This window comes from Zeus faber (assembly GCF_960531495.2).
Source record: "Zeus faber genome assembly, chromosome: 1".
NCBI classification, from domain to species: domain Eukaryota; kingdom Metazoa; phylum Chordata; class Actinopteri; order Zeiformes; family Zeidae; genus Zeus; species Zeus faber.
In genome coordinates this window covers 26,186,093-26,213,991 of record NC_137193.1, presented here as the reverse complement: position 1 = coordinate 26,213,991, position 27,899 = coordinate 26,186,093, and the positions used below count along the sequence as shown (strand labels likewise).

The following is a 27,899-nucleotide window of genomic DNA, read 5'->3' as shown; positions in this document are numbered from 1 at the left end:
CCAAGGTATTTGGGATACCTCCTTTGCACAAGGACCTGAATTAAAAATCACAAGGTCTGGTCATTATTAATGAAGCTCTGGACGCGTTGCGGTTATGAGAGCACTGCGTACGCATGCAGTGGAAATGGCGCTTTAATCCCTTGAGCCAGAAAAAAAAAAAGATTGTCGAAGGGAGACGAAAGGAAACGGGGCGCGCAGTTTTCTTTTGTCCCTCTGTGCCAAATGCTCCCCTAATGCCTGAAACACGCCGGCCTGGGAACCATTTCTATTCATTATTCGGGAGGTGCGGGTGCATTAGGGATGCGACACTATTTACACCAAATTAAAATGATCCCGCCAGATTAATAGCACTGTTGTGTTTGGTGCTTGCTTTTCTGTCGTATAGAGTGTGTTCTCCAATTGTCCAAGTGTCTAATGCAGTGATTCTCAACCTTTTTCATATCGAGGACCTCCGACCCCGATTTGATAAGGTTTTGTCTCCGGAACCCCGAATCTGTCAGATATGGTTTAGTCCAAACGTACACACCTGTCTATGCTATAGTTATGGTTAACAGCGCAACTAGGATTATCATTGTACATTCTCTAATGGTGTTGACGTCACAAGTGCTATTAATCGTTTTTCAGGGGAGCCCATGGAACTTTTTGAAGGACCACGGGGGCGTCCCCGAACCTCACGTTGAGAAGCATTGCTCTGACGCGATATTAGTATCCTAGAAGGCCCGGTATGTTCCAGGCATTAGTGGCTATATGTACTACTTAAAGCCTTTCTAAGACTGATGAAGGAGAAGCCATGATGCAAGGGGACGGAATTCCCCCCGTCCGCTTCAAAAGTGAACTAGATTGTCCACTTCTAAACTCGGGACTGGACTCAAACCGCCGTCTCGTGAGACGCGGGACCAAAGCGAGACCAACCGCGGGGGTTAGCTCACTCACCCGACCTCCCCCCACCCCACCCCACCCCGGACCAACCCCACCCCTCCCCACAGCGCTAGTCCATCTGGTCGAAGTTGAGCACGTGGCCGTCGAAATGCGTGAGGACGTGCCGCTCGAAGAGCTGCTGCTGGCAGTTGAGGGGGAACTGCTCGGAGCAGACGGGGCAGACCTTCCAGTGGCTCTCCACGTGCTGCTCGAAGCTGCGCTGCTCGAAGTGCGGCGGGAAGATCACCTCGCACAGCGGGCACCGCTTGTGGACGTCACTGCTGCAGCGGGGAGCGGGGGCGGGGGGGTTATTTCAGGATGGACCGCAGAGGCAGCGCTTGTACTCCATGTAGCGCCGCTTCTCCACCGAGGTACAGGAACTAAATGAGGAGGCCTTGGACACCTTAGAGGCCCCTAAAAGGGCTCTCGGTTGCCTTCCCCGACGCGCCGAGGAACCGGGGCGATCGGGAGGACCTTCTACGAACCGCGCGACAGATTTGAAGCGTCGTTTTGGTTCTGCCATTACATCTCCTTTTATAAAACAAAAAAGAAGCAACGGCTACGTTTGAGTAATACGAGGAAGCAGCGGACAAATAACTGGTTCTCATAACCTGAAAGGTACCTTTTGAGGAACCATCCAAGTGAGAAACTATTTCTGAGAGAGAGCCAAGTTCCCCCTGTGGCAAAGGCCAAAGTGTACGGTGTACCCGAAAATAAGTTCTTAGTTCCTGAAATGGTTCCTGCGGTGGGGAAGCGGCTTTTGACTGAGAGAGCGAGTGCGGTCATTTAGGCTTTAGTCAGGCTGATGTAGAATAAACCACTTGGAGTATGAAGCAGAATCTATGTCACAATGTCCATATCAGGAGTAGAACAAAATAAGCAGTAAACTTCCGTTCTGCTAAAATACAAGTTTCTTGAGCTTGGGTCCCGTGTCCATGTGAAATTTGCCGTTTTGTGTCCTGGGCTGAAAACCATTTAGAGAGAGAGAGAGAGAGAGAGAGAGGGAGGAAGGGAGGGGGAGGGAGAGAGAGAGAACACACACACACACACACACACACACGTGGGTGTGTTACCTGGAGTCGAAACAGAAGCTACTTCTGGCCTCGGTGCGTCTACTGGACTGATGATCACAGGGCGGCTGAGCCCCGTCACCCACCTGCAACAACACAAACACACACAAACAAAACACACACACTTTAGGAAAAAGGCTCACCGTTCACACATACATCCCCAGTATGAAGGTTTACAGCGCTTTAACGAGAACGGAGGACGTATGGTCACAAGGAGTGACAGGGGTTCCCACCTTCTATAACATATCTACACATAGGAGAACAATGACACGAACAATAAGGGAGTGTGTGTGTGTGTGTGTGTGTGTGTGTGTGTGTGTGTGTGTGTGTGTGTGTGTGTGTGTATCTTTTGGTTTATTTAGAAAACAATGTTGACATTTCTGCTAGTTCACAGTTAAACCAGGAATTGGAACCCGGATGTTTCTGTTTTCTGGCTCGTTATGCTCATCAGGGCATTGCTGGAACAACCAAAGAAACATTCCGAGACGACACTCCCTGATCTCAGACCTGTTCCTTTGGCTAATTTCTCCCGCTTAGCGCTCATGAGAGCTTTATGTAAATTAGCTTCCCGCATGGCTAGGGCAGGAGGAGCTCTAGAGGAAGAGCGTAATTATAAGAAGAATCTTCCTTCACTAAATTGGCCGTGTGTATTCCTAACCTCCCAAACAGAAATTCCCAGAATTCAAAGGGACCTCGCCCATTACATTCTGAGAATTGTTGTTCCCTGGTGATTTTCATGCGCGTGATCTGAAAAGTGCCACTTTCTTAAAACCATCATTATTATAAAACAATAAAGGCAGCAAATGGGAATATTTAGAAGTTACAGAATAATAGAGGGGTCATTATGCTATAGTGAGCATGAACCTGGAATTAAAAATAATGAACTTTAATTTAAAATAAAGGGGTTAACTTGAATTATGCATTTTCCAATATTTTTGTAAATGAATGATTCAAATATTATTTCAGAAAAACACATTCAACATTATCTCATTGATATCCAAATGTAACCACTAATTGTGTTTCTAAATGTGTGTTTTGTGCTGCAAAAGTCTGGAAATGCTTCTTAAACTTTAAAGGCTGATTTCTCAGAACTTCTGTTTCCAAAACCTTCATCTTTAATAAGGTCATAGCTTCCAAAGTATTTGCTTGGTTCCCACAAGTAACGACAATACCTTGTTTTGAAGCACTGATTCTACATTCTCATATTATGTGAAAACAACTAAAATGTAACATTTCGATTTGTGACCCCGAGGTGGGTCACTGATATGATTTTGTTTCGGAGGCTCTTGGAGGAACCCTGGGGGGGTACCACACGTTGAGAAGCACTGGTCTGAATGAAAGATGATAGGGTACATAAAGGAGAATTGCTTTTCAGACAGATATCACACTTAGCACTACTACATTGCTCAGTGTGAAGTACTTTGAATGTGTGTGTGTGTGTGTGTGTGTGTGTGTGTCTCGCTGTGTGCTCACATTGCTTGGCTCTTCAGGGGGGTGCTCCAGGCCGTCGGGTGGGCTCATGCTGCGTGAGGGCTGGATGCAGACCACCTCTCGTTCCCATGCCCCTGCCACTGCCCCCGTGCCGGCAACGGGGCTGGACGCGGCATCCTGGCCCGGCGGCGGGGTGGTGGGGGGCGCGCACGGGGCTGCGCACGGGGTTGCGCACAGCGGGACTTCCGGCGGGGGGCGGGACATCTGCTCAGGCGACAGTGCGCCGTCCGCCCTGTCTGTTCAACAGAGCGACCGAGCGCGGTCAAAATACAATGGAAGTCCGAAACATAAACAATCAGAGAAAATGAGAGACCCACGAACACAACATACTAGGTTACAAACGCCTCCCGCGCCCACGCACCTCGAGCGTTTTCGGTGGAGTAAGGGTTCCCAAACTGCAGCTCGGCGGGCCTGTGTGGCACCAGCGGCGGAGGCGAGGGGTCCTGGGGGTAGGGCAGTGGGTAGCGCAGCACCACGGGCTGCCGGACTGCTGCGCCCTGCACCACCACCTCCTGCTCCCGATGCCTGGACATGTAGCGCTGCAGCTCCTGGGGGGGATGTTCGACACATACGTTGCAGTAGAATAGCAATATATGTATGTTGTAGTATAGCAAAAAAAACACATAAAAAAAAAACCACACACAATATGTCCTCACAGCATCACCAAACTCATCTCTTCACTACACCCCTAGAATCCTCATAACCGGCTCCCACCCTGGCAAACCATCTGTAATCTCTAGATCGCTACCTCTGAGTCAAGCACAAACCATGTTCTACTCCTCTCCTTAGTTCGTTTCTGTTATGAAACAAAGAAATATTCAACAAATATTCCACTGTTATTGAAGGATCGACGGCTATGATGTGCAACTGGCTACGACTGCAAAATGTACTGACTGTATTAGGGGTGTAATGGTTCAAATCATGGTTTTGGCAGAGTTCGGTTTGGTATATATACCGCGTTCCAAATTATTATGCAAATTATATTTTTCTCTGATTTTCCTAAATGGTCCATGCAAATGACAGTCAGTATAATTTTCAAGTCATCAACCGTTAGGGTATAATTCGAAAGTTATTGAACAAACCTCCCAAGGATCACAGTATTTTTCTCAAAAATAAAAAACTCAAAATGCACTGTTCCAAATTATTATGAACAACAGAGTTTCAAAACATGTTATAGGTTGTAACGAACTGAAAATGGTCTTTTGTTGAATTTGCAGCATTAGGTCATATTTACTGAAATCAAAAGCTATTTCAATCAAAAACATCTTAACAGGCCAAGTTACATGTTAACATAGGACCCTTCTTTGATATCACCTTCACAATTCTTGCATCTACTGAACTTGTGAGTTTTTGGAGAGTTTGTGCTTGGATTTCTTTGCAGGATGTCAGAATAGCCTCCCAGAGCTGCTGTTTTGATGCCAACTGCCTCCACCCTCAGAGATCTTTTGCTTGAGGATGCTCCAAAGGTTCTCAATAGGGTGGAGGTCAGGGGAGGATGGGGGCCACACCATGAATTTCTCTCCTTTCATGCCCATAGCAGCCAATGACACAGAGGTATTCTTTGCAGCATGAGATGGTGCAGTGTCAGGCATGAAGATGATTTTGCTACAGAAGGCACGGTTCTTTTTGTACCATGGAAGAACGTGGTCAGTCACAAACTCTATATACTTTGCCGAGGTCATTTTCACACCTTCAGGGACCCTAAAGGGGCCTAGCAGCTCTCTCCCCATGATTCCGGCCCAAAACATGACTCCGCCACCTCCTTGCTGACGTTACAGCCTTGTTGGGACATGGTGGCCATTCACCAACCATCCACTACTCCATACATCTGGACCATCCAGGGTTGCACGGCACTCATCAGTAAACAAGACTGTTTGAAAATGAGTCTCCATGTATTTCTGGGCCCACTGCAACTGTTTCTGCTTGTGAGCGTTGGTTAGGGGTGGCCTAATAGTAGGTTTATGCACAACTGCAAGCCTCTGGAGGATCCTACACCTTGAGGTTCGCAAGACTCCAGAGGCACCAGCAGCTTCAAATACCCGTTTGCTGCTTTGTAATGGCATTTTACCAGCTGCTCTCTTAATCCCATGAATTTGTCTGGCAGAAACCTTCCTCATTATGCCTTTATCTACACGAACCTGTCTGTGCTCTGAATCAGCCACAAATCTCTTCACAGTACGATGATCACGCTTAAGTTTTCGTAAAATATCTAATGTTGCCCTTGTTTCCACTCGAGAGTAACGCCTTGGTTTCTATGACAAATTGAAGAAACCTCAGTACACACAAACACAAACTGTACGGTAGGTTATTCTCGTACTGGCTCTTCAATTCACTGGATAAAAGCATCTGATAAATGAGTAAATGTAAATGAGGGGGAAAAAAAAAAGACTTTTCTTTTTTCCCCTCGTTCTCTGGCGGCGGTAGCCGCCCTTTAGCGATTCTACCTGAAGTAGGAAGCATTAGTACCCTACTCATTACTGTAATGGGTGTCAAACTCTGGATTTCCCCTGCCGCCGCTTAGCCGACAGACGCACTCTCTCTCGTTCCCTTACTCCCCTCTCTCTCTCTCTGTTCTCCCTTGGTCTCCTCTCTTGATGACTTCATTAGCGTGCTACTATCTGGTTTAACATTTAAACCAGGGTTGGGAAGGTTGAAACAGACACGCATGGCATTTGCAAGGCTTAATGGCGCTGTCGGGCGGGGACAACAGCAGTGGGTATGGGTGTACTCATTAGTGTGGATGGTGGGGAGAGGGAAGATGAGGGGAGGTGGAGGTTTGGGGGGTAGAGATGATTGCCTGTTTGGGACGCTGATGTGACAACAAGATTGACTGAAATGCTGTGGTTTTATTAAAAGCAGACCAGCCAAGGACCCTCAATTTGATACGCCATTTTATATGATTTTTGTTGTTGTGATTTAGTCCAACTTCCAAACCTTTCTACTATAGTCACAGTGGAACTATGATCAAAATAGTCATTCTCTAATGACACTTAACTTTTGTAGCTTTTTCATAAGTTTGCTGGGAAACCCCTAGAACCCCTTGAAGGACCCACATATATCTTGCTACTATGCAGGTTGCTTCTCGTGTTCGGCAAATAATCGCTGGAATGTGAAGAGAAAAATGTGGTTTGACACAGAGGCCAAACATTTGGTTTTCCAGCCTCGTGTTGTATGGAAAATTGAGTCATGTGTTACAATCAATTAAGGAAATAAGAAGTTTAGGACACAGCAACGCAGCGGTGTGTCTTCATTCATTTAGGATACAAAATTGTTACACCACAAATGAATGAATAATATCGAATTGGCAAGCGGTTCTGACGTGGAGTGTGTGCGCTAACACCCCGAGATGATGCTGGCTGGCGTACCTCCTGCAGCTGCTGCTTGTCGTGCAGGGCCAGTGCCAGGTTGCGCTTCAGCTCCGTCACCTCGCTGGCACGCTCCGCCATCTGCACCTGGGGCACACGCACACGCACACACACACACACACACACACACACACACACACACACACACACACACACACACACACACACACACACACATTCTTGTACTGGTATCAAAATTAATTTCGACCTGGTAAGTCCCATGTCCCACGGCACATTTTAAAACCAAATAAATTGTCAATTCGGAGAAGGGTCCTCACAAGTAAATTCATACACAGAGACACACACACACAAACCAACATACACTCAAACACGCATGCACGTGTACGCGCACGCCCGCGCACACACACACACACACACACACACACACACACACACACACACACACACACCATTAATAACACTTCCCGATACAGTGGAGGTTCTTAACCTTTTTTTGCCGATTAAGCCGTTTCTAGGTCCGAAAATTGTGGAGGGAAATTGCAGTGTCCCAGCAGCTCACATCAAAACAATAGGCAGTAGCAAACAATATCATAAGAATATGAAAAGGAAAATATGAAAAAGGAAAGTGGCAATATATGGCAAATAATAATGGAAAATAGACCTGAACATTTTCAGCAATATAAACCTGAAAAATTAAACAGTGTAAACCTGGATAATTTAATCAGTGAATTAAATACCACAACTGTACATCAGTTTGAGTGACCGCATGAGGGGTCGCGACCCCAAGGTTGAAAACAAAGCTAGATGAACCCGAAGGCTCGAGTTAAGCTAGGGCCACAGCTTTACGTGATTTTCAAGGCTGATTTGGCAATGATTTGAGATTGGGTGGAGTCGTGGTAGTGCAGGGTAGTCCAGGGTACTACAGGGTAGTCCAGGGCAGTCTAGAGTACTGCAGGGTAGCGCAGGGTAGTAGAGGGTAGTCCAGGGTAGTCCAGAGTACTGCAGGGAAGTGCAGGGTAGTCCAGGGTAGTGCAGGGCTGTGCAAGGTAGTGCAGAGTACTGCAGAGTACTGCAGGGTAGTGCAGGGTAGTGCAGGGTAGTACAGGGAAGTCCAGGGTAGTGCAGGGTAGGTTCGTCCGATATGGGTTTTTAAGAGCCGATACCTATATTTGTTTGACTGCGGCTGCCGAAATGGATATTTTGTGCCCATATTCAATATCATGAAATTCAAAATTCTTAAAGCAATACTATGTAGCATTTTTACCTTAAAATAACAGGTACAAAATCGTTTTAATGGTACACTGACTTGTAATATCGAAAATGGCACCTCTTTCATACCAACCCACCCACGAACGCCTGTTCTTGCACTATGTAACTTTGGTGTTTGGGTAGGAAACCGTGGGAAAGGCGTTACTTATATTGAACTTTATTGCGCATCAAATTTGGATTGATTCGCTAACTGATACAATCGAATGGCAATATCAGCAATTGCATAGTTTGTTTTTTGAATATTCAAAATTCTATTCAAATTTTATTACTGCAGCCCTAACCCTAACCCTCGAATCTGCACTCTTGGATCATACGTGATCGGATTTTTGGAGTGGACCGAGGGACTCTTTCTGACCATGTCAGACCAGACATCACTGAAATCGCTGATTCTTTCTTTAACCGCTCTCCTATTGCGGGAGCCACACCGGGCTGTGGTTGGGAGGGTTGCCAGTTCAAGTTGAAGTTGTTGCTTGAGGAACACCCGCCGCAACAGCTCCGGGGGGCCTCATCCCTGCTGTGTGCTGCCGATCGGAGAGTGCCGCGGGCCGGGGAGAGAGCGGAGGACGCACCCGCACTCATGCTGTACGACTGGCTCTTTGTGTCACGTGGTTGTTTCTCTGCTTTGTACAATTGACTGTTCGTGTCACGTGGTGATTTTATAGGGAAAATGATCAAGATCGTTTCATCACCCAGCCCGAGGAAAATAGCAACGATAAATGTAAAAAAAAAAAAAAAAAAAAAGTTGCTTGTCAGATTTTCGTAACAAGCAACCATATTTTTAAAATCAAACCCAAAGAACGGCAAGACGCAATCCATAATTTCTTCAAGAAACTTGAAAAAGGAAAAAGGAAGCCCAAAGTCATGTAAGCAGACTCCCTCTGTCCCTCTGCCCCCACTCTCCCTCTGCAAGTGGGTGGGGTTGCACGGAGAAGGAGGGAGATGAGAGCTGCTGACACGGCTTTACAGTAGAAACGTGTTTAGTATTTTAACACAACATCAAACTACAGTATATCGATATAAATGGTATTGTCTCATCCTATATCTCGTTTGAAATATATTGATACACCGTAAAAATCTGTATACCGCCCAGTTCTACCAAGGGGCTCTTTTCATTATTTTTCATATCAGAGGCCGATTTCCGATATCAAATAAAACGCAAATATCGGCCTGATATATGGGAAAACTGATATAATCGGTCAAACCCTAGTACAGGGTAGTCCAAGGTTGTCGCGAGTCATAGCTGTCAGCGATGTGTGTGTGAGTCAAAGACTCAAAACTCTCTCAATATGATCCCAATTAGCCAGGTCATATGTTTGATATTATCGGGTCTAGTCTTTCTGTAACCATTTGGTGCGTGAATGTCAAAGCCTCAAATTGCAACCGGAATTTTCAACTGCCAATGACATGGTTCATAACATCAGGCTGCAAGTTCACTGCACAAACAACCCCAGTAGCAGCTGTTTAGTTTGTGTCAAACTATCGCAAGATATTAGCCTTAAAATACTTTTTTGCATGTGCAGAAGTATCACAAAACTGTGTCCGTCTCTTCGATTTGTGCTCCTCAAAGACTGCAGTTGTTAACTTATGTGCGTGCGCAGAAGAGACTGTAAATGTCCACCGTTAAATGGTCGCCGCTCAATCTTTTCATCGTCGTTCACTATACACACAAAAAAAAAAAAAAAAAAATCACGTCATGTGACCCTAGCTTCAGACGTGAAGACGCTGAAGGTTTTACATTTGAACTCAAACTCCTTCCCGTGCACGTTACTGTAAAACACGCGGCCCAGACGATGCAGCAGACCACAGTGAGTGTGGGGACGGCTGTAAATCACACTGTCTGTCGCTCCCTCCCTCTCTCCCTTCCACTCTCCCTCTAACAGGTCTGACCCCTGTGGGATAGTTTACATGGCGAGCTGCCTGTACTCCAATCCTCCTTTCCTCTAATCCCATTACAAAAAGCTTCACCCCCCTCCCCTTTCTCTCTCTGCTTCTTGTCTGTCTGTCTGTCCGTCTGTCTGTCTGTCCCCCGCTTCACCCCTGAACTTCCCCTCTGTTTGCTTCTGGCTTCTTCTTTAAGCCCCCCCCACTATGGAGGGATTTACTGCCCAGCTTTAGAGGGTTACGTTCAGAGTGAAGGGAGGCTGCCACAGCGAATATTATCTATTACTTCTTACTCCCTTCTCTCTATATCAACCCCCGCCGTCCACCCATCCCGGGAAAAAAATGCATAAAGAAATGTTTTTTTGTTCTTGGGGGGGGGGTCCGTCTACTTCCCCATCTCCATCAAATGCGAAATGGGGTGAGAGAGCCTTATTTACAGTGCTGATAAACACACGCTCGCTGGCCAGGATCAAACCGGGGGTGATGGGGGAAGGCGGAGGAAGGCTGGGGGAGTTACACGGTTACATGCCGACACAAGCACGCAACGCACAGGGTTCAGACGCTCACACGCTAGCTAATGGCATCAACCCAAATACCTATACGCCAAGAAATGAGTCCAGCCAGGGAGTAAATATGCACAGCGGAGAGCCATGTTACACGCCCTCAGCCCAGTTCATGCTGGCTAGATATGCAACGGTACACGGTATGTTATCGAACCGTTCGCTACGCCGCCTACGGTTCAATACACAAAAACACAGAAAAATGTTTTTGTAAAGAGTGCAATCAATCAAGGTGTCCAGTTGGAAAAGAACCCCTGCGATGGCTGTGTCCCTCTTTACTACGAACCCCTCTTGAACGATTCTTTTGAACGGCTCTTTTGTAGGAAGGAAGGGAACAGAGTCTCCCTGAGTGATGAGCCGCTCTTTTTTGTCAAGTTTTACGTTTTATTAATGTTTCCCCCTCAATGTAAGAGATGGCCTATTTTCCTCCCTCACCGGGAGGTGCCCTAGCTGCAAAGGGGCGCACCCACTGTCATGTCAGGTTCACAAAGCGAAGGCACACACGCACTGGTCTGACTGTGAGGTTTAATCCAACAACTTATTTTACTATTACAATTTATGTGTGAAGAATACTTTTTATACCTGTTCTACACAACTATAGTACTGGTTATATCTATATTTTTATTGTGAAACGTTTTTAAAATTATATATTTATAAATATAATAAACTAATTAATAACTTTATTAATTTACAGAATTTAATATTTGAATTATCCACTATCCTGGACACCTCCAATCTGATGAACTATTGTAAATGATAACAACCCACCAATAAACCTGACCCCCCCCCCCCCAATCATACACAGCATTACACTAGTTTGTTGTGGCAGACTACTATAAAAACATTTTTTACACCTTTTGACTTCATTTTTTTTTTCCTCTTAAATATAAAGACATCGAAACCATACCGTTACCGTGGACCCAAAACCGTGATACATACCGAACTGTGAACCCACTGTACCGTTGCATCCCTAATGCTGGCACTACACGATGAATTTCAAGGACTTTCAAGTACCTTTTTTTTTATTTTTGAGTACAAATGTCACAAATTTCCGTGTGATATTTATCAAGTATAACCTTAATCTCAATGTCGATTATTTATATTACCGTAATTTCCGGACTATAAGCCGTTTATCCAATCCCGCGGCTTATCCAATGACGCGGCAAATTTATGGATTTTTCCCGCTTTCACAAGCTTCATGCAACCAAAAAACTGAGCAAAAAACACATTATGTGACGGTGCTCAGTTTTTTGGCGGCATGAAGCTTTCATTAGACCAATGAAATTGCCGAACGGGTTAAGGTCAAACAATGTAACAATCGCCACTGCAATGAAATGTGTGGATTTTAGAGGTGGACCATCGTGGTGTCTGCCAGTGGGTCCTGACACCCTGGAGCATTGTCAAAAAATCCACTATCATCAACGGGTTTGGAAAGGCTGGACTCCTGCGTGTTGAAGAGGGCAGCATGAGCTCAGCGGGGAATTTGCCTCCGGATGAAAGTGACGAGAGCGACAATGAAAACGACCCAACATCGGATGAAGCAGTTCTGAGGCCATTCAACTCCGACACCGAAGGAGATGACTTCAGTGGTTTTAATGCGCAGGAGGAGGAAGATAGTGACCAATGACTTTCTTGGTAGGCTACTGTTTACCGCAAATTTTTTAATTTTTGTTACAAACTGTGTTTCGTTAAAGCCTATTTATTTTTGTTACAAGCCGTGTTTTGTTAAAGCCTATTTATTTTTGTTACAAGCCGTCTTTTGTTAAAGCCTGTGTAAAGTTCATTTGTTTCAATGTACCGGGAGGCACCTGCGGCTTATAGACATGTGCGGCTTATTTATGTTCAAAATAAATATTTTTAAAAAATTCAGTGGGTGCGGCTTATATTATATTATTTATACGAAAGTCTATCTGGTTGGTATATGCTGGATTAAATGTACATTTCCCTGGTATAATTTAGAAAATTATTTTATTTATCACACGGCGCACACACCACAACCGGTGAAACTTATTGTCTGCTTTTAAGCCCTCCTGGCTTGTCCTTCCTCCAGGGGGCAGTCACGAGCAGTGGGCAGCATACAGCGACACACCCGGGGACCAATTCCAAACGTCCATCGCTGGTCATACGACGACGTTCTGCATGTTTCTGGTGCGGGTCCTTACTGACGTTACAAGGGGGAAACCCCATGTGAGCACGGGGAGAACGTGCAAACTCCACACAGAAAGGCCCCTAATCGGGAGATAACCCACCAGAGCGCGGTGCCGACAGCGGCCTCAGGTGGGAATCGAACCCAGGACCTTGCTGTGGGGCAGCAGTGCAATGCACTGAGCCACCATACCACTATAATCTAGTCAGAAAAGTCAGAAAAGCGATTCTAGAAAAGTTTCGTTACATTGGATCTCAAGGGCAGATCCGACGGTAGTTGTTGACAAACAGGAGCTCATACATTAACATTACACTTATTTTCACACGTGAGTCTGTGTGTGTGTGTGTCTGTGTGTGTGTGTGTGTGTGTGTGTGTGTGTGTGTGTGTGGGTGTGTGTGTGTGTGTGTGTCTCACCCTGAAACGCTCCTCCTCGCCGGCCAGACGCTGCTTGAGCGTTTCGTTGATGGCGCACTGCTCCCTCCACTTCTCTTCCATCAGGGCCAGCTCCTCCTCCACCGAGCGTGTCTGCTGCTGCTCCTCTCCCTCCTTCCCCGCCAGCGCCTCTTCCTCCTCCTCCTCCTCACCCGCTACCATCCTGACCGCCACCCCCTCCTCCTCCTCATCCACCTCCTCATCCACCTCCTCGGCTCTCCTCCTCTCGCTCTCCACCTCAACCCAGCTCGCCATGCGCAGGCTCTCCTCCGGCAGGCTCTCCCTCTTCTCCCCTTCCTCCTCTTCTGCATAACGCTCTTTCTCCTTTTCCTCCAGCTCTTGCTTGGACTCCTCCAGGGGACTTTCTGGCTCGTCCTTGGCTTGTCCGGCCTCGGGTTCCTCGCCCTCTACAACCCGCTCCTCGGCTGTGCAGATGTGCGCGTCGATGTGCGCATCTGAAATGGTCATTTCAGCGGTGCCTCGCAAAACTGCAGCGGCAATATTTCCTAGAAACACAGAGACATAAGGCTGGTTTTGTTCACGTGGAGCAGTGAATTTCAACCTTCTGATAAGATTCGGTCTCTCGAAGCCCAATTTGAGAAGATTTTTATTATTACATATGCTTAAGGCCAAACCTCCACACCTGACTATACTTTACATTTTTATGGCGATAACAGTGAAACTAGGATGAAAACAGTCATCATTGTACATTCTCTCATTTTGTTAATAAAATAATTGAAGTTTAACTAATAATTATTTTGCTGGGCACCACCCGGAACCTCTTGAAATACTATTTGGGGTCTGGGTCCCCAGACAGAGAACCACTGATCTACCACTGAGCACATTCAGTACCAGAACCGGCACATGGCAAAAGCGTTTAAACATCGCCCTTTTTGGATATTTAAGGGCGATTTTTATGTCAACATTTTCAATGTACTTCATGTGCTATTACCAGCCCGGATCCCCTGCCCAATCGAGCCTGTCCTAGACCAAAACAAAGTGTTTGGGACTTGTTTGGGTGGTTCTGCGGTGTCGCCGAGCCGAAAACAAAATTAAAGCATGTGGGACCGTTTAGTCTTTCATGTCAAAGATGCCATGAAATGCATCCTTAGCGAGTTTTGTTGGTAGGTGAGAAACCCAAGTATTGTGAAAGGGGGTGAATGGGGTGGGCTTGGGATGACTCAAACAAGGGATGAAAAGCAAGGCGTAAGGGGATTTGGATTTAACGCACTTAATATTGAAGTAAAAACAGACCGAATAATAGATAAAACTCTGCAGCTTGCCTGTAATTTCGATAAAATCACTTCAACCACTGTTCTTGTGGTTGTGGCCTGCCGGTCCTAATTGGGCTTAGAGAAGGAAATCTACACTGAGGCATAAAATGCTTTGAGCAAGTGGGCTGGAGTGTGTGTGTGTTGGTGTGTGTGTTGTGTGAACCTGCAGTGGGCGACTCGGGACTCAGGGCCAGTGGCTCCAGCGAAGTCTCGGTGGCCGCATTCCTCTTGGGCTCCTGCGAACACACCGACAAATCAAGCTTCTACTGCAGGTCTATGAGGTCTATGAGTGTGGGACATAAATTCCTCCTTCCTTCCTTCCTTTTCACATGAACGTGTTTTATTTTGTGTGCGCGCGTGTGTGTGGATGTGTGTGTGTTTGTGTTTGCGCTCTCCGCTCACCCCCTGTGCTTCGCTGAGCTTGGCCACCTGCCTGCGCAGCCTCTGGCACTCCCTGTACTTCTCCTTGTAGTGCTCGGCTGCCATGTGGAGACGCAGCTTCAGCTCCTCCACCTCCCGCTGCAGCTCGGCCTCCGCCTCAGACACCACCGCCACGCCGGTTCCGGCCTCGGTGCACACCCCCACACCCTCGTCCTGTGGGGTGGGTAGGAACAAGCGACCAGGGCTTAAATAAATAAAGACATTGAAGTGGCCCCCTCGCCGACTTTGTGGTATTTTTAAATATGGGGCCTTCTGGAAGGGATCAAACTGACTGATCAACTTCAAGCACTCCCATGACATTGTCGATGTCATTGCATATCATGTCATATCATCTTACGAAACTTGTTCAATTCCAGGTTAGTGCTGTGTCTTGACTCTGACTGATCGATCACATATATATTTATCTATTTATGATTTGTACTTTTGGCTGTTTTTATTTTATTTCAATTTTTCAGACTATAACTTTTTGGACAAATTGTCTCTACAGAAATGCACCAATCCTCACAATGACAAATTCATTGTATATACATTTTTTAGAAACAGATTCTGATTCTGATTCTGAATTGGGTGGTGGCCAATGGTTAACATTGGGATGGGACTTGACTCACGGCATCCTTGTGCGCTGCGCTCCTCATGCGGTCCAGCTGACTCTCCATACGCTGGCACTCAGCCTGGGCGTCAACCAGGCTGGCGCGCAGCTTGTCAGCCTCCAGCCGGGCACGGTACAGCTCGGACATAGTGCGGTCGCGGGTGCCGGTTGAGTCACGGAGCTCGGCGGCCAGCAGTGAGGCCTGCTGCCGGGAGGCCTGGAGTTGCTCCTCCACCTGACGGAGCTTTTCCCGCACACAGGCAAGCTCCACCTGTGGTGGACCACAATCACTCCTTAAAACTTAAAGACGTGGTTTTATGGACACAGATTAGGCCCAATCTTAAGACTAAATCACACTTTCATTCTGCACTAAGTGAAATGGCCATTCTCAGCCATGGTTAAAATAATCTCAGACTCGCCCTAGCCTTGGTTTTAAAAGATTCCCGATGCTGCCTAGACGCATCAAGAGACACACGGTTTACAGAGGAGCAAATGACTCTAAAAATAATCTTAAAAATAAACACTATTCTGAACATAAATAATGTTAAAGATGGAGGAGTAAACAACGGTATTAGACCCGATACTAAACCACAAGGCTGGATTAACTATCAGTGGTCATTGTGATCGGGGCAGGCTGAAATCATATCGTCTTTATAAACACGACTTTGAGGCCTGTGATGTGACATTACCTGTTAGCATTAACTTGCACACAAACTAGATACTAGACATATATCTTAAGTCAGCAAGCGTATCTGATAAAGGACCCTGTACTGTTGCGACTGATATGTAGTGTGGGGATAGTGTGGTTGAGCAGCCCCACTTGACCCGGATCACGGTAAATGGGGGCTCAGGATCAGAGTGGCTGCATACCTGTTGCTCGTTGGTTGGTCTAACGAGCAACAGGTAAAACCCCCATCCCCACACACACTCACTCACTCACAGGAGAGGAGCCCTTGTCATGACACATGTCCATCTTCCGAGGCTAATTCCAACTAGCCCACTCTCGACAATAAAGTGGTGTGACTACAACCCTGTCATCTGTGTCTCTGTGCCGGAGGGCACTGTACACACCACTTGGGTGGGGCATGGTAGGCGAAAATGCCACATGATGTTATTACACTTTAACTGCAATAGTTATGGAACAGAAAAATGGCTGGGCATATTGAGAAATATGTTTGATAGACTTCCGTGAAGACTTCCAGGGCTTTTCGCTGACAGCCATTTCCAAGGTGACTCACAATGAGCGCACAAAACAGTAGAACAAGCTTACAAATCATTTCGTCCCCAAACATTAAAAGGCAATAAATAGTGATGACTGCCAAAACCAAACCCACGGTAACCTGACAATATACCAGTTGAATTACTGAGTTGGAGATGAAACAGAGGAGGGAATAATTGGGACACACACACACACACACACTCTCCCTGCTCTACCTTGTTGGCCTGGTACGCCAACAGCTCCTTCTCCAAGTTCTCCCTCTGGGCCACGCAGGCCCGCAGCCGGTCCAGCTCCTCCTGGAACTGGGCGATGGTCACCTCACGGTTCAACTCCACGGCCTTCAGCATCTGCAGCTCGGCACTCAGCTTGGTGTTCTCCAGCTCCGTGCTGCGCAGGTGGGCCTGAGACACACACACACACACACACACACACACACACACACACACACACACACACACACACACACACACACACACACACACACACACACACACACACACACACACACACACACACACACACACACACACAGCATTCAGGCTTCATCCATCAATCAAACTGTGTGCGATGTATTCCAAGCCACACACACTCACCTTGTAGAGGTCTCTCTCGTCCTTCTCGTTCTTCAGCTCACTCTCCAGGCCATCTCTCTCCACCGCAAGCTTCTTCAGCCGATCGCGGAGGCTGGGGAGATCCCCACACACGTGCGAGGAGGAGCGTTTCAGGGTGAGACACACACACACACACACACACACACACACACACACACACACACACACACACACACACACACACACACAACAGATCCAGATGTGTAAGGATCCTATCCCATCCACCCGGAATACCAAGTACAAAGCATGCAGTACAAATTCTTCCACTGCCAGAAGCCACTGATACTCGTGTGTGATGTGTTTTTTTCATATCTTTCTGAACTGAAGGGCCCGCCGTGTTACAGAACCTGAATCAATTTCCCCTCAGGACATGTTTAAGCCGCCGGTGCCCCGGTGATACGTGTGTTTTACGTGTGTTTTCATTTTCCAAGTGTCCTCCCCTCCTCTCCCTCACCAGTCCAGCTCCGTCTCCTTCTGCAGGCCCTTCTGGCTGACTCCGAGCAGGTCCTCCTCCAGCTGGCGGACCCGGTCAGTGGCCTCTGTCAGCCTCTTCCTCACCTCCTCCCGCTCCTCCGACAGGCCCTGCGACGAGCGCAGCAGTTCCTGTGGTGCAAGAGGAGAACTGGTCAATACCTGACGGCGGGGACAGGATTTTGAGCTGGGGGGGGGTCACTCCAAAATCACAATTGATGAGAAACTCTGGTGGTCTAAGGTGACACCAAAACATCCATTCTACTTTTGCAATTACAATAACGCGCGCGCGCACACACACACACACACACACACACACACACACACACACACACACACACACACACACACACACGTGTTTTAACTGCAAAGTTAAAAACATACATAACATAAAAGTTAAACATTTCGAGTATTGCTTTTTTTTTTTTTTTTAAACAGCATTGTTTACATAAAGTTGTTTTGTCTTTTTGTAGCCTTCACTCATTTGTGTATATTTTTGACAACTTAATAATTTCTATATTATATTTTACATCTTATTCTTTGTTTTTCATTTGCTTTGGTAAACGTATGTTTCCCCTGTGCCAATAAAGGTGTTTGAATTTAAATTTAATTGACTCTCGGTAGACAGATAGATAGATAGATAAATAGATAGATAGATAGATAGATAGGCAAACCACAATTTCCAGATTATACGGTAATGCTGTTTTCAAATCAAACAACAGTTTCACACCTCATATCAATAAAAAACACCTTAGGATTCAATAAAACATTGTGAGATGATAAGATCAGATAAGTTAAGATAGAAGATATTAAACCCCATGGGGGAATCTTTTCTCACAATCTGACAATGTCTTAATTCCACAATGATTATATGGGGTCATCAAATTAGCCATAGTCCACATACTATTGATAACATCACGGTAAGAAGGGGGACTTTAGAGAGAAGTGATCGGTAGCAAACAGTAGCCAAAGCAGCCAAACCCCACTACGTTGCCACACATGAATGTGGAGAACCATGCACTGCTCTCAGGTATTTGGCTGGCTCGACCTGACTCAGTGCATTCCTCCAACAGTTTCCTCATCGTACAACCAGCGCCACACTGCTACACCAGTTTCTAGTTTACCAAGTGAGTGACTGGCCCTGTTAGAACTTGCTCATCAACACTCCTGCACAATAAATCATCAACAGCCATCACTAGCGGTGACAGGACAACATGCCTATGCAAACACACACACTCACTCACTCACACGCACACATGCAACAAATTGCCACTCAAGGACATTTGTAGACAGACAAGTAAAACAACCATCGAAATAAAACAGATAAGGCAAACACACTCTGTATATCAAATTAGATCCTGTACACACACACAACACACACACACACACACACACACACACACACACACACACACACACACACACACAAACACACACACACACACACACACACACACGCTGGTCTCCCTCTGGGCTTGGCTCTGTAGATGACTGTATGATTTTTACTGCTGGCATTGGGAAAGCACTTTAGCAGTGCATAAAGACCTTATAAAAAGTAACATCGTAAAATTAGCAGCCGCAAAATATGTACTTATGTTTTCGCGTTAAACTTTTGAGGATATTTTTTAAGCATGGCGAGAGCTAACCTACCTTGACGCTCTCCGGAAAAGAAATGCAAAGCCGACATGCTCAGAAAGCGCAGTGCAAACGCCGGTTGTGTGTGTGTGTATATATATATATATATATATATCCACGGACACACGTGTGTCACAAAAATAAATAAAAATGAGGCCGAGGCCTAAATCAAAGCAGCCTGTGCCCGCTTAAGAGCCTCCAGGACCACTAGGGGGCGATAAGAGACCAGGTTCAACAGGAGCCAAACTGCAGGCGCTGCACTGCTTACCTCTAACCCTCCCCCTCCCCCTCTCCACCTCCTCTTTTTCATCATCAGGTTTCGCTGAGTTTACCCTTTCGGAGGCATGCGTGTAATGCGCCGTTTCATAAGATGGGCAACTCATAAAACAGGCCAATCTAAACTGTGACTCCTCCTCGGGAACTGCGCTCAGATTAGAATTGAACAGGAAAAGATGAGTAGACAGTGATGGGAATCAGTCGAGAGAGAGAAAGCGAGAGAGAGAGCGAGAGAGAGAGAGGCACGTGGGGAGCAAGGATCAAAGGTAGCGGGGAGGAAGGGAGGGAGAGAAGGAGGAAGAAAAAGAGAAAGAAGTGGCCACTGAATCGCGTGACTGAGTAGTGTTTGTCCCTGAAGCTGGGCAGGGCTCTTTTTTTTTTCCCCCCTCAGTCGGGTGGTTTTTGCGGACTGCCCTCCTCTCATTCCACACACAGACTAAAAGGGTTTGCAAGCGGGTGGCATAACGAGCGCGTCTGTTTCCGTGCGTTTGTCTGTAAGTGTGTGTGTGTGTACATGTGCAGGCTTGACGTCATGTTTGTTCACTCTGTGGTTGCGATGGCATCGTCCCTGACGCCAGCTGCCCGAGACTGTGTCCTGATTCCGTTCTGGCCCAATGAGTCAGGCCGTTAAAAAGCGCGAGACTAACTAACTAACTAACTAACTAACACACCCACACCCACACACACCCACACACACACAAACACACACACATTGTGTATCTCTGAATCATGGCCAGGTACAGATTGTCTACAAAGGTAAACTTTTGACGACTTAGACCTATGATCACAGGCGCAGAACCGTCCCGCAGACCGCCTGTCTAAATACACACACACACCACACACACACACACACACACACACACACACACACACACACACACACACACACACACACGCATGCATGCACACACACCTGGTTGTGGGTTCGCAGCAGGCTGCAGGTCTCCCTCTCCTGCTCCCTCTCCCTGGACAGACGTTTCTGCTCCTCCTGCAGCTGTTGCTTCCCCTCTTGCAGGAGGCGCATGGCTTTCAGCAGCTCCCTGCGCTCCTGCTGCGCTTCCTCCACACGCTGCACAGGAAGGGGATGCGGAAAGAACAAAAAATATAACACAAGGTGAATCCCATCTTGATTATCTATTCTTTTTATTCTGGTGATTAAATTCCCTTTTAATGTGCCTCACAGGGAGATCAAACTATTTTTTAATAAACCCTTGTTTATCCTTTGACAATCATCTTTCATTATTATAAAATTAAAATATTGTCATGTGTACACAACAAGGTTTGCCATTTGAATACCCCTTTGAAAATTGTATTTTGTGGATGTACCGTTTTCTTTGGTTTGGAGATATTTAACTAAATTAAAAGTACATAATAAGATCCTGATCTCACTGGTAATAAATAATTTGAAAGGATATATAAATAAAGGAAATAATAATAACAATAATAATAATAATAATAATAATAATAAAAATGATAAATGAAATGTATTATTAAATGAGGAGCTTCAATCTCCAGTCAAGGCGAAACAACATGGCTGCCTCTCTACCCAGTGTACCTCCAGCAGGCCAGTCTTGGTGGTGACCACCAGGATGTCGCAGTTGCTGTCATCCTCAGTGACGGTGAGCAGCTCCTCGGTGGGCGTGGCCGCCCTGAACAGGAAGGGGGTGCTAGCACCGCGGATGTCGCCGGTGTGGGTGACATAGCAGAACTGGTAGAATTCCCCATCTGACTTGGGAACATAATAGCCTGTAACGCAATGAGAGACAAGAAGCTTCTGGAAATCAGTATCAAAGGTTATTGTTGTTTTTTTAACTTTTAAACATGGATGGTTAGCTGGGCCAGATAAGTGTTGAGCTGACGGGCTCTACTCTTTAATGGAGACCTAAAATTAAAATGAAGACAATTACCCACAAAAAGCAAACTAAGATAATAATGATCCCGCGTGAAAAGCTACAGCAAAAGATAACAGAACACTTATCAATAATAAAAAATGAATGAAAGAAAAATGAAATGAAATATAAATATATAATATATATAAAAATACATAAAATATAAACAGAGGTACGCTAAAGTAAAGTTCAAACAGTATGTAGCAACAGTGCATAGCAACAATATAATAAAGTCACGTTTTCTTAAAGAAACCCTCAAAAGCAGCGACAGCAAACAACATAGCCATCACTTCATTCAGCTTGGCTAAAAAACAATATGGGGGTGTTATCATTATTGGGCCTTTTTGCTCAAAAAGCAGAGGTTCAAATCCTGACATGTGGCTTCGTTTCATCCTAATTCCTGTGTGCTAGAGGGGAAAAAAAAGTTTGGTTTCCTTCTCGCCTTTCCATATTTTTTTTTGAGGGAACGGCTCATTTCTCCAGCGGCGGGGAGCCTCGTGGCAGCCAAAACAGTGCGGTGAGATGAAAACAGAGCTTTTTCTTTTTTACCCCCCGCCCCCCCCCCAAATGTAAGCGCTGCGTACGAATCCCCAAATGTAGAAAACTCTGTAATAACTGGGAGGTCACTTTTCAACTTTCATACCTTGGTGAATAAGAAAGCCAGAAGCTCCTCCGAAGTTTTTACACACACACACCGCAGAGTGCGCTCATATTTTCACTGCGTAATATCTGACCGTTTTTCAGACCCAGTAAAACCAGTTCACAGGCCTTTAGCCGTGTGTGTGTGTGTGTGTGTGTGTGTGTGTGTGTGTGTGTGTGAATCTAAGTATGTGGTTAGAGAGGTGTTCAGGTCCCAGGCCGCAGTTGCGGTTTTGTTCCCCCTTAATAAAATAAAAAGCGCTGTTTTTTATATGCACCGTTAAATAGAGGAGTTGCCTCGGAATACCCTGTGTCTATGCGAGGCCGCTTTACATAACCAGTGTTTGTTCTGGCATTAAAAAATGAAATTTAAGGGCTTTCAAGTATTTTGTATAAGCAATATTTTTTCACCCCAAAAAAATGTAACACATTTTCAATGGGATATTTCTTAATTAAAACATAATCGAATCTCAATGCCATTGTCAATTATTTATATTAGTTTATATATATTATTAATCTAATTGCCTTCTACTATCATAAGTGTCTATTTCCAACCATGCTGGGTTAAATGTACATTTCCCTGGCATAATCTATGTCTTAAAAGCTATTCTGGAAAAATGTTATTATGTTATGATTTGAATAACAAAACCAGGTGGAATATCACAGGTTTAATATGATGGCATTTTTTTCCAGGACCTTTCAACCACTTTAGCACAAAAAGGGCTATTTTAAAGGTATTCAAGTACTTACATTTCTGAGGATGAAATTCACTTCTAAAAAGCACTTCAAGCACCTCAAGGACCTGCTTAGAACCCTGCATAATGCATGCATGTGTGTGTGTACCTTGGAACACCAAGGCCCTCTGCACGGTGCTCCCCGGCTCGTAGTTCTCTGGCATGGGAGACCAGAGGAAGGTATAGTAGTCCCTGGCCGTGCTCCAGCCCACCTGAGGACACAACCGCACAGATATCCAGCCACCACAAAATATAGGACACGAGCGGGTGATGAAGACGACACATAAAAAACACATAAACTTAATGCTAAAATAACCATCCCATAAGCAAGTAAAAAAAATTTAGTTAAGTGTGGAATACCGTGTTTTCTTACATTGGGCCTTTCGTTTTGTTTTCTACAACATGGACATTTAATGGAGAACGCAGCAGAATCACAGACAGCCTTGGTGGAAAGAATGGAAACATTTAAGACCCCAGGAACCCTCCTTCCTCTGCCACCCAGGCCCCCCCCTTTTTTCCACACACCCTCCTCCTCCTCCACCCCATAGTTTCTGCCCTTTTTGGGCTCAGAAAGAGGGTCTGTAAAGGTGTGAGTTGGGGGGGGGGGGTGTTTATAATGTGTGTGTGTGTGTGTGTGTGTGTGTGTGTGTGTGTGTGTGTGTGTGTGTGTGTGTGTGTGTGTGTGTGTGTGCGCACATGCACGCCTGCTAATGTGCACACAGGCATAGAGAGGAAACAGGAAGAAGATGGGGGGGGCGGCGGGATACATTTTTTACAAAAAATGGAACGAGACATGTACAGTAATTATATGATTTTTGTGCGTCGTTAAGTGACATTGGATGTGAACATTTTTTTTAAAAAGTTGTGAACATCATAACTTTGGCCCTGCGTCGTAAAGCTGTCGTGTACGATCACAGACGCCGTCCATCTGGACCGCTGGTGCACATGTTCACAGACAGACACAGACACGGACACACACACACACACACGCCTCGGCTTCACACATGGGATAAATCGATAAAACATTACTGCTCTAAAGCAAACCACCTACAGGACGACAGAACTTTTTTCTTTTAAAAAAGACAGCACTGATTCATTTCAGATTAAGATTCTATGAGCGACTTAGAATAATTTCCTTGTCACACACGAGGTACACACTGAGGTAGGTTTTTGCTTTGAAATTAACAAATTATTTTAGCTGTGATAATAATTAACATAGCTAATAATTCCCATATTAATTCACATATCACCCGCTGAGAATATAAACAGATTTATGTGAAGGTAAAAAATAAAATAAAAATAAAAAGTGACAATTCCTGGTGTCAACACTAGTGACATAATGTGAGTGATGAGGTCGGTAAATCAAGCGTGGCGCTCAAATGCCTGTCAAGGTTTTCGAGCTGATAATGCCAGAGCATGATGCAATAATTGCAGTGCTCAGCTTTTCAGGCCATTACACTGAAAATAATAACCACAGTAAGGCTAATGGTAATTGTTGGAACGGAAAACTACGGCAAAGATCACACTTTGTGTGAGAAAAACACGTCGGGAGGCATCCCGGCATGAAGCTGGGGGCCGGCGTGGCGGCTGTGCTCACGTGCATTAAGTACATTTGTGTTTGTCAGTGAACAGACATAAATAATTTGCAAATTGCAGAGTAAGGTTGACTGACAGTTGGTTAGGTAAGGTGCAACGTTCCGGCACAGGAGTGATGCTATAAAATAATCACAGGCAGAAGCAACGATCAATCACTCTGCCAAGCTGGGAGGGAACACACGATGACATGTTAATTATACACTTACACAACGGGTTTCTCCCGGCTGCCCCAACAAACATGCCACGACCAATAACCTCCAAGGGGCTTTTTGGGGAAATGTCTGTGTGTCTGTCTATATGTGGCTAACAAAATCATTCTCAAATCTAAAAGACTTACACTGCGATACGCAAAGTTTGAGGCGGTTTCTCTACTGAATTTACCAAACCCTTCGATCAGAAATTTAGCTTACATGCTGGAAAATGCAAAAGGACATGTTTGGTTGGAGTGTACACCACTGGTGTTTACACTGTATACAATGTTGGCGTGTAATTTCTGTTTTGACATCTTGTGGCTACAGCTGTATTGTTTACTAGAATCGGACTCGGCCACTAGGGGGCGTGTGTGCCCAGCTTAAGATACACGCTGCCTGTGAGGTCTGAGTCATCACGGAGGCAAGCCAGTTCCTCCTGAGAGCCCCCTGGTCTGAACAGCCAACACTGTAGCTTCACGCTGAGAGGTAAAGAAACTGCTTCGTCATCTCTGCACGCCATTCACACTTCTGGGACACCTCAGGTATTAAAGACACATGGCCATTAAAGAGCGGTGGACTGACTTTTTCCTTCATAGTTCTACTTGTGTTCGAGCAGCCAATCTGAACAATGGTAGTTGCCAAAGATGCAAAAGTCTCAGCAAAAGACACACCACAACCTGGCTATCCACAGCCACAGAACCTGCAGTATCAGAGTGGTATGATGTGATTTGAGATAAGATAAGACCCTTTCCTACCCTAAGCAGATATGCTAGCTATCTAGCTCCTTGCTTGCGTATTGGAATCAGAGCCCTGGCATTAAGACCCACCGATTATAAGCCAAGAAGGTTTCTTGTAATTAACGCAAAAACTTCTCACGAAAAACTTCCAGTCCTTGTCAACATCCTACCACCTCCGGGAGGTGAAATGCTCAGTTTCTCTCTGAACACCCCACAAAATACATAAACAAACAAACAAACAAACAAACAAACAAACAAACAAATAAGTAAATAAATAAATCCAACACACTGACACATTAGTACGTCAAGGGGATTTAAAAGACACAGAGTACCGCTTGTTTCCCCGACATGAAGAGCAAACCATCAAACACGGTTTCATTAGCGCGGATCACAGCGCTTCACATTTTACAATCTACTTTTTTTTCCAAATAAAACCTGACGTCTTTATTTCTTTTTAATTGAGCTGGCGGATTTGAAGTTCAGTTCTTAACCGACGATAAAGTGTTTGTCTTTTGACTTTTACGACACATTAAGTTTCCCCCGTTCACATTTCCTGCTAATTACGTGTGAGATTTGATGACCTTGATAAAAGGACACCGCAAAGTGGAGAGGGGGGTTAAAGAGAGGGAGAGGAAGGAAGGATGGAATGATGGAGGGGGGGAGAACAAGAGGAGATCCAAATAAGAATCAGTGGTTAATAAAGAGCGTCAAATGGCTCCCACCCCCCAAAACAAGGTCTATTTGATCTACTGCTTTATCTCTTTCTACAGAACCCACCACACTAAAGACTTTAAGCGTGAAGAGTCCAAACCGTAATGGCTTCATGTTGACATATGGAGCCCATGTGTTAATGAGCCAACCACTACGCCGGGGCTCGACAAATCCAACACACCTGCCCGAAAAGGCCAGACACCAAACCTATTACCTTGCTAGGCTGGAGTGAGAGTTCAGGTGATTTACTGTACTCTGATTTATGCCCCTTTTCCGCAAACCTGGACCAGCCGAACGAACGCTGCTCTGAATGTCCCGTTCACATCGACACCAGAAACACCGCGGGGGCATTTCTGCAAATCACCAGACTGTTTGCTACCTGTTCATTTGTCTCTGGATATTTTCTTTCACCGCAAATTTTGAGACAGTCCATAATTTCACTCTTCCTACCATGTCAACTTGAAAATACTGCAGGTGCTTACTGAAATAACACTGGGCTTACACATTTTCCTCCTGTGCGTGGACGGGAACTGCAGGGACCGTTCGTAGCAGGGATTTTTAACACAGACTGTGCTAAAAACCATTCACACACAAGGGGTTCACTATTCTCTTACTGATATGTTAAACCGATGTGAGCCTCATAGCCTCATAACCTCATCCCCCAGAATCGATCTATTCCACCAGGTACATTTAAATATACTTGTAATTTGTTCTGGTGGGGTTTGGTGCATTTCACTGCAGATGGTTAGCATAAGAAAAATCGCAACAGTCCAAAAAAAATGGAGAATACAAATAATAATAAACTCAAATGGAATAAAAAGTGAGGTAAAAATGTAAATGGTCAAATATAACCAAATAGACCCCCAAAAATAAAAAAACAGAAATAGTGCGATATATAAAAATATACAAAATGCTTATTTATCCACATAACACATAACAATAATTGATCCTGCTATGCACAGGATAAATTATTTTGATGGGTATAAAGCAGTGGTCTCAAACTCAAATGACCTGTGGGCCACTGGCCAGCTTGTCTTCTTCTAGGGGGGCCGTGTTGAACTTCAAGGGAAAATGGCCTGTTTTGTTTTGTTTTATTTTATTTTTCTTCTTCTTCTCTCGCGCGTTTGTAAATTGTGTCGTAATCCTGTTAGAAATAGCTCTCTTATGATCTTTTTAATTCTGTTTTATATTTTGAAAACCTTAAGTACATTTGTGTGAATTAATTAAGCATTGATGATTTGAATTTTTTTTTTTTGCGGGCCAGATTTATCAATATATTATCACTATGTAGCGGGCCACATTAAATTGTATCGCGGACCGGATGTGGCCCTCTGGCCTGTAGTTTGAGGACCCTGGTATAAGGGGTACCCATGCTGGTTCCCATTTAATGAGTAAACACTTTCAAGCTGCTGCTTGAAAGTGCTTCAAGCTGCTGCTTATCTCTGAGTGACAGGGGCAAACTTTGAGGAGATCCATTAGCTATTTCTGGAATTTACGCACACTGCTATTTGTGTGTGTCTTTGTTTGTTTGTTTGTGTGTGTGTGTGTGTGTGTGTGTGTGTGTGTGTGTGTGTGTGTGTGTGTGTGTGTGTGTGTGCTCATACCTTGAAGATGCCAACCCAGTCTTTGGGGTTGGGGGTAATGTACGGGGTCAGTGTGTAGCGGCACTCCAGTGGCGCCTGGGGCAGGAAACTCTTCCCTACATTCTGAAAGATAACGTGGGCAAAGTTGGATGTCTCCATGATGCTCACGCTGCTTCCAGGCGATGAGTCCACCACCTGGAACGATGACAT

General features: G+C 45.4%; 1 protein-coding gene across 1 annotated transcript; it reads right to left on the bottom strand.

The window, feature by feature from the left end:
- Positions 1-988: 988 nt before the first annotated feature.
- On the bottom strand, positions 989-27,899 carry tax1bp1a (Tax1 (human T-cell leukemia virus type I) binding protein 1a; the record flags this gene model as incomplete). Its single annotated transcript, XM_080011502.1, has 16 exons — positions 989-1,199; positions 1,992-2,074; positions 3,462-3,715; positions 3,841-4,027; positions 6,845-6,931; positions 13,076-13,599; positions 14,531-14,603; positions 14,770-14,961; positions 15,417-15,668; positions 16,832-17,017; positions 17,210-17,300; positions 17,682-17,830; positions 20,523-20,678; positions 21,165-21,355; positions 22,981-23,083; positions 27,711-27,899. 16 exons carry the CDS (start codon positions 27,897-27,899, stop codon positions 989-991), a joined length of 2,928 nt encoding a protein of 975 aa, XP_079867628.1.